This window comes from Ascochyta rabiei, chromosome 17 (genome assembly GCF_004011695.2).
Source record: "Ascochyta rabiei chromosome 17, complete sequence".
In the NCBI taxonomy this organism is placed as follows: domain Eukaryota; kingdom Fungi; phylum Ascomycota; class Dothideomycetes; order Pleosporales; family Didymellaceae; genus Ascochyta; species Ascochyta rabiei.
The window spans coordinates 999,745-1,013,633 of NC_082421.1; the positions used below are offsets into that span (position 1 = coordinate 999,745).

Genomic DNA, 13,889 nt, shown 5'->3' on the forward strand with positions numbered 1-13,889 from the left:
ATCATCTTCCTCTCTACCCCACGCACCGCTCCCGATCAAGCATCAAGTACAAACGCAATACACTTTACGGGCGGTCTTGCCTCCTCGCCTTTTTTGCTTGGCTCATCGCTAGCCATACTCGAGATCGTGGGTTTCTTTCTCCAAGTACTGCTCTATCCCTGGGCGAACTCGCGATTCGGGCTGATGCGATGTTTCCGCTACTCGCTGCTGTTGTTCCCTCTGGCGTACGTCCTCGCGCCATACCTCGCTTTGCTTCCATCGGCAACCGCGCCGCCTCAGCCTGCAGCCGGCGCGCTAGTTTAGCTCAGTATCCCTCTAGTAATCACGCTGCAAGTTTCTGCGCGCACATTCGCATTGCCTGCTTCGATTATCCTGGTCAACAATGCAAGCCCACACCCTAGCGTTTTAGGTACTATTCACGGTGTTGGGCAGAGTGTGAGCTCTGCGATGTGGACCTTGGGTCCAGTCGCGGGAGGGTATTGGTTTGGCCTCGGTTTGGAGAAAGGAGTGGTCGTGTTAGGGTGGTGGGCCATTGCAGGCATCAGTGCTCTTGGATTTTTTGCAAGCCTTTGGGTAAAGAAAGGGTCAGGGTACTAAGTCGTACTTGAGGAACAAGCCAAAGGTACCGAGCAAAGTAGAGGCTAAACTACGCCTATGGTGTCTTACAAATGAACACGTCATCACCAGTTAAAAGCACTCTCTTTTCATTATTCCCGTCTATCGATACTCTGCAGCTTTCAAAGCTTAACACTATGCTTCCTCGCCCACTCACTCGTCAGCCCCTTGTAGTCCTCAGGACCATACGGTTCAGTCCACTCCGTGATCATGCTGCTCTTTCTGTGAGACTGCAAGCCAATGTCGTTCAGGAGCATGTCCAGATAGGGCACAGCATCGAAGACAAAGTCTGGCAGCCTCGCACCGTATCCGCAGGGGTACCTCCACCGTCCGAATCTCGAATGAAGCGTTGTGATCCAACGCGCCTGCTCCAACGTCGGCAGGCGATCCAATTCGCCGTCAAAGTACGCCGATATCCAGAGCGCCTGTGCTTGTGCGCAAATGGAGGTACTGATGGTCGAAATCATACCCGCGAAGGCGATATTTCTCGTCGTTAGTGTTGATGGCGGTGCGATGAAGCGGTAGAGTTGGAAGGGCTGGTTTGGTGTGTCCTCGTCGGTCTCCATGCGTACGGACTTTGGTACATTTGGCTGATCCTGGAGACGGGGAAACTTTTTGAGGATGAAGGAGTCGGCTTCTGTGACGAGTGGATCTGGCTGTGCAGAGTAATAGGGTACACCGAGGTCAGCAAGGCGCCCAGCAGGAAGAAAGTTGATGGGTGGACGTGACTTCCAGCCCGTTGCGCAGAAGAGTGCGTCAGCTCTGATCGAGTCGCCAGTTGAGAGGTGGACGATATTTTTAGAAAGGTGCGTGACGTCTGCGATATGGACGCGGACTTGACCGTTGCGGATGTACTCGAAGAAATCAGTTGGGAAATTGCGAATGCTGAGACCACTTCCAATCCAGAAAGCTGACTGCCACGGTATCAGCTTCTTGGTCTCTGGGTGTTTGTTGAACTCCATCAGGTCAATTGCATCGCTTCCGAGGATGCTCCAGAAGGCGTCGACGATTTTGCGTCCCAGCCACGTGCCGTGCAAGAAACGTCGAATACCTCCATAGCCATCTTCATCGCCCCAGACACACGGGCTTAGCCATGTCAAGAAACGAGTGTGTACAAGCTTCTCCAGCCACTTCTTCAACGGTGTCACGTATGGCGGCGCCATCCATACCGGTCCGCGACCACTCTTGCGAACGACCATGTCAACGGAAACTCCGGCGCTGGCGTAAGCATACGCAGCATCCCACATGCTCTTTCCGCCTCCTAGGACAGTGACATTGCGGGCACTCGTAAGAGTGTCGGACTGTTTACGGAAGTCTTTCGAGTGGAAAATCGGTGCCTTGAAGTCATCTTCTCCCTTGAAGGATGGGAGATGGGGCTCGGAAGTCAATCCAGTGGCGATGATCAGTTTCTTTGCCTGTAGAGCTGCCTCTTCGCCAGTCAAGGTGTTCCGCGTCTTGAGAGTCCAGTTTTTGGTCTTGATGTTCTCTTCAGCAGAATCCACCCGAATGTTCAACCGGGTGCGTGTATAGATTCCAAACTGCTTTGCGTACGCTGTCAAGTACTTGTGAAGGACTGTACCTGGAATATGTTCGCCCGGCTTGACGCCGAAGGTCGCAGTATCCATTGGAAAGTCACTGAACTCGTAGGTGCCAAGCATGTTGTTAGATTTGAGACCGGGATACAGACGCTCAAGACTCCAGACACCGCCGATACTGGAACCGCCCTCGAGCACCACTATCTCTTCATTTGGATGCAGTTCAATGTAGGCTCTTGCTGCTGCAAGGCCGTACCAACCTACAATCTGAGGTTAGTATGCTATGGTCGAAGACTTAAGGCTATTGCGAAGTTTCTCTATGCATTTTCCAATCCTGACCGTAGGCTAGCAGAAAAGAAAAGGAAGTAACAGATAACAAAAGCGGGGAACCGATGGCCACTCCTTTGAGAACTACCTGGCGTGCTCACGCAATAATCAGAGTCAGTTGGTAAAGACACGTGACAGGAATGAAGGTGTCCATGGCCTCCTCACGAAAGCAATGGGGAAAAAATTGCGACCTACCAGCTCCTACGATGACCAAGTCGAATTCCTTCATGACGATCAATCCGACTTACTAGAGAAGAACTCTGAGAAAGAACAGCAGTGAAAGCAACATGGGAGAAAGGAATTGTGTATCCCAATAGAGCGCGATCCAGAGAAAACTGCGTGCAGACACCGAGGGGCCGCACCAGAGTCGAATCTATCACGAAAGGGGCCACACAGTAAAGCTCCGGCAGGATTGGTTGTCTAGTTTTCCCTTTTGGTAACACGGGAGATGACCGTGACACAGCAATTGTGGGCTTACGGGGATATCCTAGCCAGCCCCAGTGTTAGTTGTCACCCCAAACGGTGTCCGTACTTTATGCCGTTAGGACGTAAGTCCTGAGTAGGTAAGGCCACATTGTGAGCCCCCTGTTGCGCGCAAGGCTTATCCCACGGCCCTTAACCGGCTCAACCGAGCCGCGTAACTATCCACGTGCGGTGTCAAAATGATGCGGAAGCAAATGACAGCATTCGGATAAGATGTGATCTGACCCGTGGAGGCTCTCCAGTGCCTTGTTATTGCATGTATCTGTGTCCGATTTTGAGATATCAAGCTGATCGGAACCGTGCATCCGTACATGTCCAGATATCACCCACGAACCGAGTGTAGCAGAACGCGAGAATCATCTGAAACCATAAGAGCGTCTTTTTGGATATGCAGCAGCGTGTCAACAACCTAGGCGGCCGAAGCAACACCGGTGGTGATGATATGAGATCAAACAGAACTGTAGGGATAGACTCCACGTTCGCAAGATCAGGTCAAGGAGTGGTTTGTCTCCATGAGGGCAGGGCTCGGTTTCCAGGACACCGAACAGGCATTTTTCGGTGCTCTGCACACCAAACGAGTTTAGTGCGACGGCAGACTTCTTCCGCTTCTATCTGCTTATCAGATCTACTGTGGTATCCGACGAAAGTAGTATAGGTGGGGAACAGTGTCCAGGGGTACGGACCGAAAATGCAAGAACTCCCACCACCTATCGAAGCGGATAGAAGCAGTTTCAGTTGCTGACTGCTGGTGCTGTTGTCAATCTGTGTGAAACTGAAAAAAAAAATCAATTCGCGAGGCTTTATCATCAGCCACTTCGGATCCACTCACACTACTTTCGCCCGGTACCACAGTAACTCTGGTATTCTTGCTAACTGGAGAATACTCCTTTACTCTTGGCACTTAACGGGTACCCTCTTACCCCTGACCACCCACACCACAGTCTTAGCTATGCTAGATTTACGCAATTTAGCTAAATTTACCTGCGCGTAGATAACTCTAGCATGCCTAGAGACACAGGTAGATGTGGCAGGAGAGAGCGTTAGCAGGAGCAAGAGCAGGAGAGAGAGGTAACAGGAGGGCTAGACAGATAGTAGTAGAGCTTGCCCTACACTTATCTATAGTTAGTAAAAATATTCGTGTAGTGTACCTAGCACTAATAAGCACCTGGTGCTCTAGAGTCTAGGCACCGAACGTTTGTCACAGGGTCTATCTGCTTATTGGATCTAAATCTAGTGTTCTTACTGTCTAGAGAATACCTCTTTACTTTTAATACTTGACAGGTGCTTTTTTACTTTAAACTATCTACATTACAGTCTTAGAAATGCTAGATTGAAATAGTTTAAGCTAATGTTTACTTATATGTAGATAATTTGCTATGTACTAGAGAGATAGCAGATATTGCCTAAAAAGTAGAGGTAGATCAGCAAAGATCTTCTAGCACTTATCTAAGACAGTAGCAGATCTGCTAGTTAATTAAAGAGAGGTATTTAGTTCGGCGTAACGCGTTAAAATTCAATGTAACTGACGCCGAACGTTCGGTGCTTTGGACACCGGCCATACTCCTCAGGGCTCTACTAGCTCGTGGAGATTACCTGGGTTCAATACCTCTGGGTTGCCGTCTTGGGCTTGCGTTTGTTCTCAGACTTTATCCTGAACATTACCTTTGACCGTGGTGGAGCGAGACCCAGAAAAAATATGGGAGACTCTTTCACGACCGAGGCCTTCACCCTCTTGGGCGTTGGTATTGCTGTTATTGCACTCAGGACGGTGGCGCGCGCGACCGCGGTAGGCGTCAGGGGGTTTCAATTCGACGATTATCTTATGTGTATTGCTGGTGTTTGTACTATCCTATGCTGTATGGGGACCGGGATACAAGCTGACATGTTGTAGGTGATATACTCTCTCGAAACAGCGGCAGCATACGTCGTTGGCGCTTGGTGGCTCGGACTTGCAAACAACGGAATGACAGACGAGCAGCGCAGAATGCTCGATCCTGAGTCGCATGAGTACTCGCTACGAGTGGGTGGGTCGAAGACACAGCTGGTGGGCTGGAGTTTGTACACACTCCTATTATGGACACTGAAGCTATGCATGTGTCACTTCTATTCGAGGTTGACGTGAGTACCTCCATTTGCGTGACGTGACTGTCCCAGAATCGTACTGATACAATAGGCAGATCCGGACTCCATCATCTGGAGATGCGTGTCAAGATTGGCTATGTGTTGATCGGGGCAACATACGTCGCCACAGAGCTGTCTATCCTTTTAGGCTGTCGACCCTTCGAAAGGAATTGGCAGATATACCCTGACCCAGGCAGTTAGTAGCTATACTAGATCACAGTGGATGAGCATTACTGATTGATGTAGACTATTGTCAGCCAGCAATTTCCAAGATCGACTTGTATGTCACCGTAGTGCTGAACGTCCTGACAGACATGTACCTCATGTCAATACCAATGCCAATGCTGTGGAAGGCCAGTCTCGATATCAGGAGGAAACTATCGCTGGTCCTGGTCTTCGGAGGCGGCATCTTTGTCATGATGGCTGGCATACTACGGTGCGCCCTTATCATTAAGGATCCGATTAATGGCGCACAAGCTGCAGGAAGTTGGGCCTGTCGCGAGACCTTTGTCGCAGTCGTGATCGGCAACGTGCCTCTGATCTACCCGCTTACACGGCGCGGTGTCGAGAAAGTGTACTCAATAGCTGGCGCCTCCAAACATGGCCACGCCTCCCGGAGCCACGGATGCCAGCATGATGGCGACTCGCTGCCACTCAAGTCCAGCTGGAGCAAGCCTGCTCGAGGGGGGAAAAACCGCAGCGTCAATGCTCTGCCGACTACATGGAACGACGACCTTGGAGCAGATGGCTGGGAGAGTGAGATTCCCGGATCGAATAGCCACACGAAGTCGCACTCACGGCATACAAGCGCGATCGAGATTCACGAGGCAAAGGGAGGTATCCAAGTAACGCAAGAAACCATATTGCACTCGGAGATAGGGAAGTCTTGAATACGAAGAGATGGTGGGCTGGGAGGATTGCGCCAAGAGGAGCGCAAAGCAACGCTTGTCAAACTTGGCGTACCAAACTTCAATTCCTTGATTAATATTAGTATCTAGCGACGGTCATACCCTATGCAATGCTGGGACTCATCACAGCTGCGCTGTGTCATATACGCCGATCTGCACCATGATCAGAGTGTGGAGTGATGCGCTCAGGTATAATATACCACCAACGCCAGTGCTATGCATATGTAGAACAAACCCAAACATCCTTCGAATACGGATCGATATCTTCGTTGATGAGAATGGCGCAGAGCGCCCGACTTCGTTCGTTATACTATCCCAAACTAGAGGGGGGAGCCAGCAGTTTGAGGGGTGGCGGGCATAGGAGCTGCAGCAGATGCATCCTTGAAGGTGTCGCTCTGCTTCTTCTGACCATTGAGCAGTGGGCATAGTCTGCGAAAGGCTGTTAGCAAATGCAGTACACGTAGAGGGCTGGAAACAACTGGCTTACTTCTTGTTTGTCTTGATGTGGCCAACTTCACCACAGTTCGCGCACTTCCTGGGCGTTGCGCCGCCTTTGCCGGGACCTCCTGCATCACCACCCGTTGATTGACCCTTGGCCTTCTCGCGACCCTGGCGACGCTCCATATTGCGCTCCAGACGCTTCAGCTCGGCCATGAGCTTCAGCGTTTGCTGACGATCGTATTCTGGATCGCCAGTAGGTTTGATATCGTCGAGGCGCATGTTCATCAGGCGATCCTGCTTCTTACGCTTGATGTACATCTTGATGACTTCAGGGTCAGTGACCGTCACCACCTGCTCCTCGAATTCGTCGTATTTGTTCCTAACAGTACGTGTGATACGCAACTTCTTGCCATGAGTCTCCGCATTGCTATTGCGACTGAGCTGACTCATAGTATCATCGTCGCCACGCATAAGGGCAGGTGTACCCATTTCGGAGCGTCCTCGCAAGGCGTTGCGTGCCGCGGCCGAATCTACGTCCTCCTCCACGTCTTCGGGTGGATTTGTGGCTGAGAGGTTCTCTTTCTGCTTATTCCAGATGCGCTTGATGGCATTTTCGTACATCGCCTGTTGCTGCTGCACATTGTAGCTGTGGCCGCTTAGTTCCTTCTGCTTCTTGGCATTGACCTGATCTGCGGCACTCTGCCCAACATCCCGGAAACCGCCCTTCATGGAGACCTTGATGAAACTAAATCCTAGGCCTTGCGCAGTGGGGTCACCCTCACCATGCAACTCCAGCATGGCCTTGCCAGCACATGCGTTCAAGAAGTTCTTTGTCGTGTTCCAGGGTGCCAACTTGACTGCCGAGTTTTCGCCTTCTTGCTCTTCTTCGTCGTCCCTGATATCGTTCGACTTGATACCAGAGTCCTGAAGCTGCTTATCACCGGCGTGCATGGAATCAATGAGACACACGTCCTCAGGCTTGATCCATGTGCGTAACGTGGGCTCATCGGGAATTGTCTCACCCTCCTGTGGTTTCCAGGTACCAAGGTCTTTATCGTACTTCATGATTTCTCGCATGCGGGATCGGTTTTGGGCGATTTCAGTGCCCGGAAGATGCAGCTTGATCATTTCGTTGCTGACCCAGGGCTGCCTGATGTTGTACTGCTCACCCCTCCTATACATTCGGAAAGACAGCATCTTCAGACGCTTCTTTGATGCTTCAGTGACCTTACGCGCATGCGTACCTGGCACTTCAACCGAAGGAAATTGTTGGCCAACAACGAGCAGATTGGGGATGTTCCGCATGTAGTATCTGGTGCCATTAACACCAGTAGAGCTTCTGCTCACAAGGAAATCAGTCGACTCCGGCGTGTGCTTGAACACCGGTGCTCGGTACATAGCATTATGCAAGGTCAACACCTCTTGCCCAGGCTCCACTTGTCCAAACAATGAGAAGGGACTCTTGTCCTGGGGCAAGAGTACCGAGGTCTCTCCGATGCCATCCTCGCGTTTTGGTCGTGCGCTGTCTTCCATGTCTTTGCGACGGTAATAATTGAGGATTTTGATACCCATTCCAAAGTTGGACAGCGTTGTAGGGTACTCCTCCGAATACTCAGCAAGCAAGAGGTCCGAATTATCGCCGATATTGAGATCTTCGGCTGTCGCGAACGCTTCTGACGGCTTGAGGTTTTTCTTGTGTTTCCTCTTGACAGACTTGAGCGTTGAGATGCTAGCCCGCTCACCAATCTTGAAGTTGATCGTGGGGCGATGAAAGGACCGCAGCTCGCGATCAGAGAGGTTGACCTTATAGAAGGGATACTGCAGTTTCAAAGCGGGCAAGCTGTGCTCGACGTTCATGTGGCCGATCGTGCTGCGGACCTTCTGTTGACTGCTTTCCTTCAGCGCATCGTACGCCTCGTCGTTGGAAATGTTGTACCGCTTGAACATCGGGTTCGCAAGGCTACCGCGGTTGTCACGCTTGAGGCCGAGACCAGTTGTTCGTGGTTTAGGTGGCTCTGCGCTTGGCTGCTGTACGTCCAGCAAGAGGTGTGGATCGTTCATGTCCAGAATGACTTTTTTCGCGATCTTTGCAGTCTCCGCCTCCGGGTCGTCCCAAGATGGGAGATCCATATGGTCGTACACTGAGAACGTGACAGGGTTTTCTCGACTGCTCAACTTTCGCTTCTTGGACGGTGCAAGGCTTCGTATCCAGTCGACGTCGTCATCGCCCAAGATCGTGTCTGGAGGCGACAGAAGTTGATCAACGTCCGAAGTACTCTCCTCGTCTAAGACGTCCCAGTCTTCACAAGCAATCTTCATATCACCCCAGGAGACGCTGCCAATCTTCTCGCGGTCGTCGAGTGTATCGAGATCATCCAGCTCCATCTGATCGTCGCTGTCTTGCTCCTCTTCTACGACGCTTGTGATATAAATAAAGCTGCCCTGCTCGTCCTCCAGCTGGCGTTTCGATCCGGTTGTAGGAGCAGCCGAAGGTAACCGGAAGCTCTTTTCTTGGTCCACTGCAATTTCGAGGCTGGCTTTGGTAAAAGGCATGAGCTTTGGCTGCTTCTGCGGTACTTTAGGAATGTAAAAGGCACGGTTGCGCGGGACGAGACTAAAGAAACGTGGAGGGATATTTGGCTCGAAATTGGGCCAGATCTTCTCAAAATCCTCCCTTGATGTCTTCGTGACCACTGGACCATCCTTTTCTTTGCCGTTGCGCGCTTGTTCAAACAGAGCCTTCTGCTCGAGCCACTCTGGGTCATCGTCCTCATCATCTCCCTGATGTGTAGCGTCAAGAGCGACATCCTGTAAGCCTGGTTGCGCCTTCCTATCGCCGAGCTCGACAGCATGCGGTCCGGCTCCGTTGATCAAGTCTTCGATAGAATCGACAGGCTTGTCCTCGTGTTGGTGTGAACGCTCTTGTACAGGGCTCGAAAGCCCGTCGCCAAACAAATCATCCATGTCGTCTCCGCCATCTTCAAAGCTCTCGCCCAGATCTTGTAGCGTGGTTCCACTGAAGCCCTGTGTGTTCGGAATACCACTGGTTCCTGACGTGAACTCTTCCTCTGGTAAGTCATCGTCAGAGATGTCCTCGTAGTCGATGGCGTCGTCTGCCTTCTCTCCTCGATCGAGCTCGCGGTCATTCAACGATGCGAAAAAGTCTTCCCCGCCTGTAGCTGCGCCGACCTGCGCCGATTGTAGCAGCTTGCCCAAATCATCGTCCTCTGCGTCGTTTGCCTGCGCGGGCGCTTGTGGATTTTGATCGAGAGACATGGTCGCGTGTGGCGCAGTGATGGCAGCTTTTATGTGGGCAACTTTGCGTCGGTGCGCAAAGTACGGTGCGTGTGCTGAGAGAATCCGAGCGCGGTGAAAGCGCACCAAATGGTGGGTCAACCGTCGGGACTTGTACGGTCCCTCATGCACGCCACGGGCGGTGTCGCGTGCGCGTTTCTGGAAAGGGCGAGCTTGTCCAGCTGGGTGGAGAGTGTTTGGAGGACGATTTCGCGGGATATGCGGAGTATCTTGGGGGTTGACGTCGCAGTCGCCCACAGGCAGGCGCGCGTCGTGTCGAGGTGATGGATGCCGCAGCTTGAAGTCCCCCATATGTGCACGGACCAACCAATGACGCCAACCAATGGCATGCGTCGATGCTTAACGAGAGGGCAGTCTTTTGTATTGCGGAAAGAGCAGGTTACGAGCCGACTGTGCTCGATCAAACAGGAGGTGGTATTAAGTGTTAAGTCTTTAGCTCACCTGCAACACAAAAAGGTGCTACAAGACTTCAGCTATTTTTGTAAAAGCTGTATAGCGCTCACAAACACGCTGAAGAACTCTAGCAGTACTACCCAGAAAGATGTCGCTAAAGCTTCGTAATCAGCTTTTCCTGCAATGCAAGAGGTAGTGTGCATGGAGAATTTTTCCATCTAACGAAGTAACGTTCTGACCTTCCGTTGAACCGATGTCGAATATCTCCCCTCTACAAATCTGCCTTCTGATCCCATGCTTGCTTTCGTGCTGAACTGATTTTGTACACTCTAGATGCTCGATATCACCCTGATCTGCAGACGCTGCTTACTCATTTTGAGCGTGTCATCGTACTTGGTTTTGCTGAAAGCCGGTCTTTCATCTGCTGAACATATCATTTCTCTTCGTCCTCGGCAACATCGAAGTTGAAGTCTCCGAAATATACGCACAATGCCTGTTCATGTCAGCGATCCACCGCTCCACCAAGCCAGCTTTACATACCTTGCTGGCAGCCATGATGGCATAATGTGCTACTTCTAACTTTTGTCCTTCCGGAACGTATCGTGCGATCTGGTTCAGGTCTGAGTTTCGTGGAAGGTACAGAACGACCTCCTTGCTGTACTTTGTAAAGCTCCTATAAAGTTTTTCGAGGTTGTAGGGCTCCATTTTCGTCAGATCGAACACGTCATCCTCGCCATAGCTAGTTCCTGCATAAATTAGCCTTACAATCGAAAGTTCCCCAGACAAGAAGACTTGCCTCCCCATGGCGGACTAGCGAATATGACAGTGTTCTTTTGTCCTGCAAACCTACTTATTGTCTCGAAGCAGTCGCCAGCTAGCCAGAAGATCTTGTTCGCAACACCGTAAATTTCGGCGTTGTGCTTTGCGCATTTGAGAGTCTTGGGGTCCTTCTCAATAGCGAACACACGTTCCCAACGACCTGAACGAGCCAGCGCAATCGCATTGCCGCCCACACCTGCGAACGCATCAACAATAACAGTCTTTTCCTTCAGTGCCGACTCTGCGATGTGAGCAGCGATTTTGCTTTGTACTGTTAGCCGTATATAACCTGACTGACAGGACGTCTTTACTTCGCTATAGGCTCAGGAGTGACACCAAACCATGCATCTTCTGTCATCCAGATGCCTTTGTCGTACTTGTCCCAGATCTTGAAGCGTTGGAACCAGTATCTGCATAATATTAGTGTCGAATTTGAAATTCAGAAGGCATCAATCAACTCGCTTTTGCAGGTGGGCAGGAAATTGATCAACACTCAGCCATTGGTGAATGCCATCTTCCTCTGGTGCATCCTCCATTTTGCTTGAACGGATGCCCTTCTTTCCAAGGCAGGCCCCACTCACTATCAGAGCCTGAACACAAGAACGCAGAGGTTCGAGTTTAGATGAGTCTGGGTACTGTGAGTGCCTAGTTTCGCAAACGATATTCTTTGTTGTGGTCGTGATGAGTGCAGGTCCTGGAAGCTCTGAGGGAAGCAACTTCAGCCCACCTTGCCGTTTTCGGACTAGTATGTTTGCACGGCGACCATGTGCTCAGGACTTTTTGCGTATCGTTCGCAGTACTTCTCATTGTGATAGAATTGTCGATGACATGAGTCCAGAACCTAGACTCCAAATTGGAGTTGTTATATTCGTAGCACCACAAGACGAACATCTTCAACCGCGCACTAGCGCAAACGCGCTTTGGCCACGACAACCTTGGACCAGGACGCTCAACCTGTCATCAACACCAACAACACAACAACATCAGCTGACGGAGCACCACCACGAATCATGTCGACAATGTTCGGGGCCTTGAATCGCTTCATCTCTCGCCTCGATGCTGCTCCACAGGAAGATCAGCATTCCGGGGTTGGTGGTGCATATGGCTTCCAAGTCCTGAGAAACGCAAATCAGGAGGTCCCTCTGGAGCCGTGGTTCGATTTTGTCATTGGTATCAACGGCAGGACAATTGTGAGTGCGTGAGAGAACGGGCCAAATGCTCACTAGTGCTGACTTTTAACACAGGACAACCCTGATCCGGCGCTGTTTGCGACAGAGGTGCGCAACTGTGCTGGTAACACGATCAGTATGGGTGTCTTCAGTGCAAAGGTAGGCAACATTGTGGCTCTGGGAGGGTTGAGGTCTAGTTTCCTTCAAGAAACACTCGGTTTGCGATTTTGTTGTCACCCAAGTGATTCGAGCTGTCCACCCAGATCATCATCGTATCATTATGTTACATCCAAGCTAACTCTCTGTATGTACACCAAAGCTGACTGGTACACCAGGGTCAAGTGATCCGCGAGGTCTATATAAGTATCCCAGCTGAAAATCCCACTTTGGGTTTATCGCTGCAATGGTCGCCTCTCGCCATCGCGGAAGATGTATGGCATATTCTTGATGTGGCCCCCAACTCTCCTGCCGACACTGCAGGATTGCTCCCATACGGTGATTACGTCATTGGAAGCCCAGAAGGTCTGGTCCGAGGCGAGTCAGGCTTGGGTGAGCTTGTGGACGACGTACGCCCATATACTCTTTTCCTGATCGTAAATCCAACTGATGTGACCGTAGTTTCTGAATCGTCCACTGCGACTTCTTGTGTACAACCATGAGTACAATGTCACACGAACAGTCACTATCACTCCAACACGCAGCTGGGGTGGTGAAGGGGCATTAGGCTGTGTTCTTGGCTTTGGCGCTCTTCACCGCATTCCTGCGTCTTTGGAAGAACCACCGCAAGCGCCGGGAGAGACCTTGTTCTCTGCGAACAGCGCACCTACATCTTTCGATGAGAAGCGGCCCCTGATTTCTGGTGTTTCTTCCGGTGAAGGTGGCACCGGCATTGGATCCGAGCTTTTCGTGCCAGCGAACATTGCCATGCCAGCGAAGTCTCCGCCACCGCAAGGAACGGCACCACCAAAAAGGAAGCAGCGGGCACATATTGCCACGCCTGGTGGCGGCGGCCTGGATGACTACTTTAAAGAAGGCGAGCAGAAGAGCAAGGAGGACGACTACACGCCAAAGGGCAAGGGCGGTGTGCCTCCACCACCAAAGGCTGGTGGACCGCCCCGTGCACCTCCAAAGAGTGGCACGCCTGTGCAGAGCGAATCTGAGCTGCCAGCCACACAGGCAGGAGCGGAAGACACTTGATGTGGTTGTGTCGTGGTATTGACTGAAGCATCATAAGCATTGGAAGAAGGAACAAACTCGGATAAGACAACATACGCGTTAGAAGTAAGACAGTCGACAAGGATTATTCAAAAAGCTCCTCGCGGAAGCGACTGACTCTCTTTTCCTTCTTCTCCGTCTCTTTTGGTGCTTCATAGACATCACCGTATTGGGTGAATGAGTCTGTTCTCAACTGTGTTCCGGGTCGCTGCATGCTGAAGTCCTTGCGCCCACTGACCCTCTCGAAGGAGGAGACTTGTGGTGAAGTTGGTGACGTAGTTGGCGATGACGAGGGCGACATCTTCGTCTTGATCTTAGTCGTGAGAGTGCGTAGGATAGCCATGTTGACGATCGAGTACTGATGTTGGCATGTAGCGAATGTCCAGGCTACAGTTGGATGTGCTTAGTAGTATCGAGGAAAACGTTGGAGCGAAGGAAAAGAGCAGTCCACACATGACACCTCCTTTCAACTACCTATATACAAAGACACACACCCACACACACACCCACACGCCGACTGGCTTTCCCGGATCTATCGAACCCAATAA

General features: G+C 51.2%; 7 protein-coding genes across 7 annotated transcripts, besides 2 other annotated features; 3 read left to right on the top strand and 4 right to left on the bottom strand.

Moving 5' to 3' along the window:
* Positions 1–737: 737 nt before the first annotated feature.
* On the bottom strand, positions 738–2,706 carry EKO05_0009749 (uncharacterized protein; the record flags this gene model as incomplete). Its single annotated transcript, XM_038942556.1, has 2 exons — positions 738–2,410; positions 2,673–2,706. The coding sequence occupies 2 exons, from the start codon at positions 2,704–2,706 to the stop codon at positions 738–740; spliced, it is 1,707 nt and encodes a 568-aa protein (XP_038795123.1).
* A 642-nt stretch (positions 2,707–3,348) lies between these two features.
* EKO05_0009750 (uncharacterized protein) lies at positions 3,349–3,615 on the top strand (the record flags this gene model as incomplete). The annotated part of the gene is made up of 1 exon (XM_059637610.1): positions 3,349–3,615. One exon carries the CDS (start codon positions 3,349–3,351, stop codon positions 3,613–3,615), a length of 267 nt encoding a protein of 88 aa, XP_059493593.1.
* A 1,041-nt stretch (positions 3,616–4,656) lies between these two features.
* On the top strand, positions 4,657–5,971 carry EKO05_0009751 (uncharacterized protein; the record flags this gene model as incomplete). The annotated part of the gene is made up of 4 exons (XM_038942440.1): positions 4,657–4,797; positions 4,852–5,078; positions 5,138–5,277; positions 5,328–5,971. The coding sequence occupies 4 exons, from the start codon at positions 4,657–4,659 to the stop codon at positions 5,969–5,971; spliced, it is 1,152 nt and encodes a 383-aa protein (XP_038795124.1).
* Positions 5,972–6,309: 338 nt separating this feature from the next.
* EKO05_0009752 (uncharacterized protein) lies at positions 6,310–9,706 on the bottom strand (the record flags this gene model as incomplete). Its single annotated transcript, XM_038942584.2, has 2 exons — positions 6,310–6,418; positions 6,477–9,706. 2 exons carry the CDS (start codon positions 9,704–9,706, stop codon positions 6,310–6,312), a joined length of 3,339 nt encoding a protein of 1,112 aa, XP_038795125.2.
* Positions 9,707–10,571: 865 nt separating this feature from the next.
* Positions 10,572–11,315, bottom strand: EKO05_0009753 (putative diacylglycerol O-acyltransferase tgs1; the record flags this gene model as incomplete). Its single annotated transcript, XM_038942447.2, has 4 exons — positions 10,572–10,631; positions 10,679–10,884; positions 10,989–11,221; positions 11,269–11,315. The coding sequence occupies 4 exons, from the start codon at positions 11,313–11,315 to the stop codon at positions 10,572–10,574; spliced, it is 546 nt and encodes a 181-aa protein (XP_038795126.2).
* A 600-nt stretch (positions 11,316–11,915) lies between these two features.
* Positions 11,916–11,943: a tandem repeat.
* A 24-nt stretch (positions 11,944–11,967) lies between these two features.
* Positions 11,968–13,323, top strand: EKO05_0009754 (uncharacterized protein; the record flags this gene model as incomplete). The annotated part of the gene is made up of 4 exons (XM_038942630.1): positions 11,968–12,147; positions 12,202–12,285; positions 12,462–12,692; positions 12,745–13,323. The coding sequence occupies 4 exons, from the start codon at positions 11,968–11,970 to the stop codon at positions 13,321–13,323; spliced, it is 1,074 nt and encodes a 357-aa protein (XP_038795127.1).
* A 103-nt stretch (positions 13,324–13,426) lies between these two features.
* On the bottom strand, positions 13,427–13,684 carry EKO05_0009755 (uncharacterized protein; the record flags this gene model as incomplete). Its single annotated transcript, XM_038946924.1, has 1 exon — positions 13,427–13,684. The coding sequence occupies one exon, from the start codon at positions 13,682–13,684 to the stop codon at positions 13,427–13,429; it is 258 nt and encodes an 85-aa protein (XP_038795128.1).
* Positions 13,685–13,821: 137 nt separating this feature from the next.
* Positions 13,822–13,853: a tandem repeat.
* Positions 13,854–13,889: the final 36 nt, after the last annotated feature.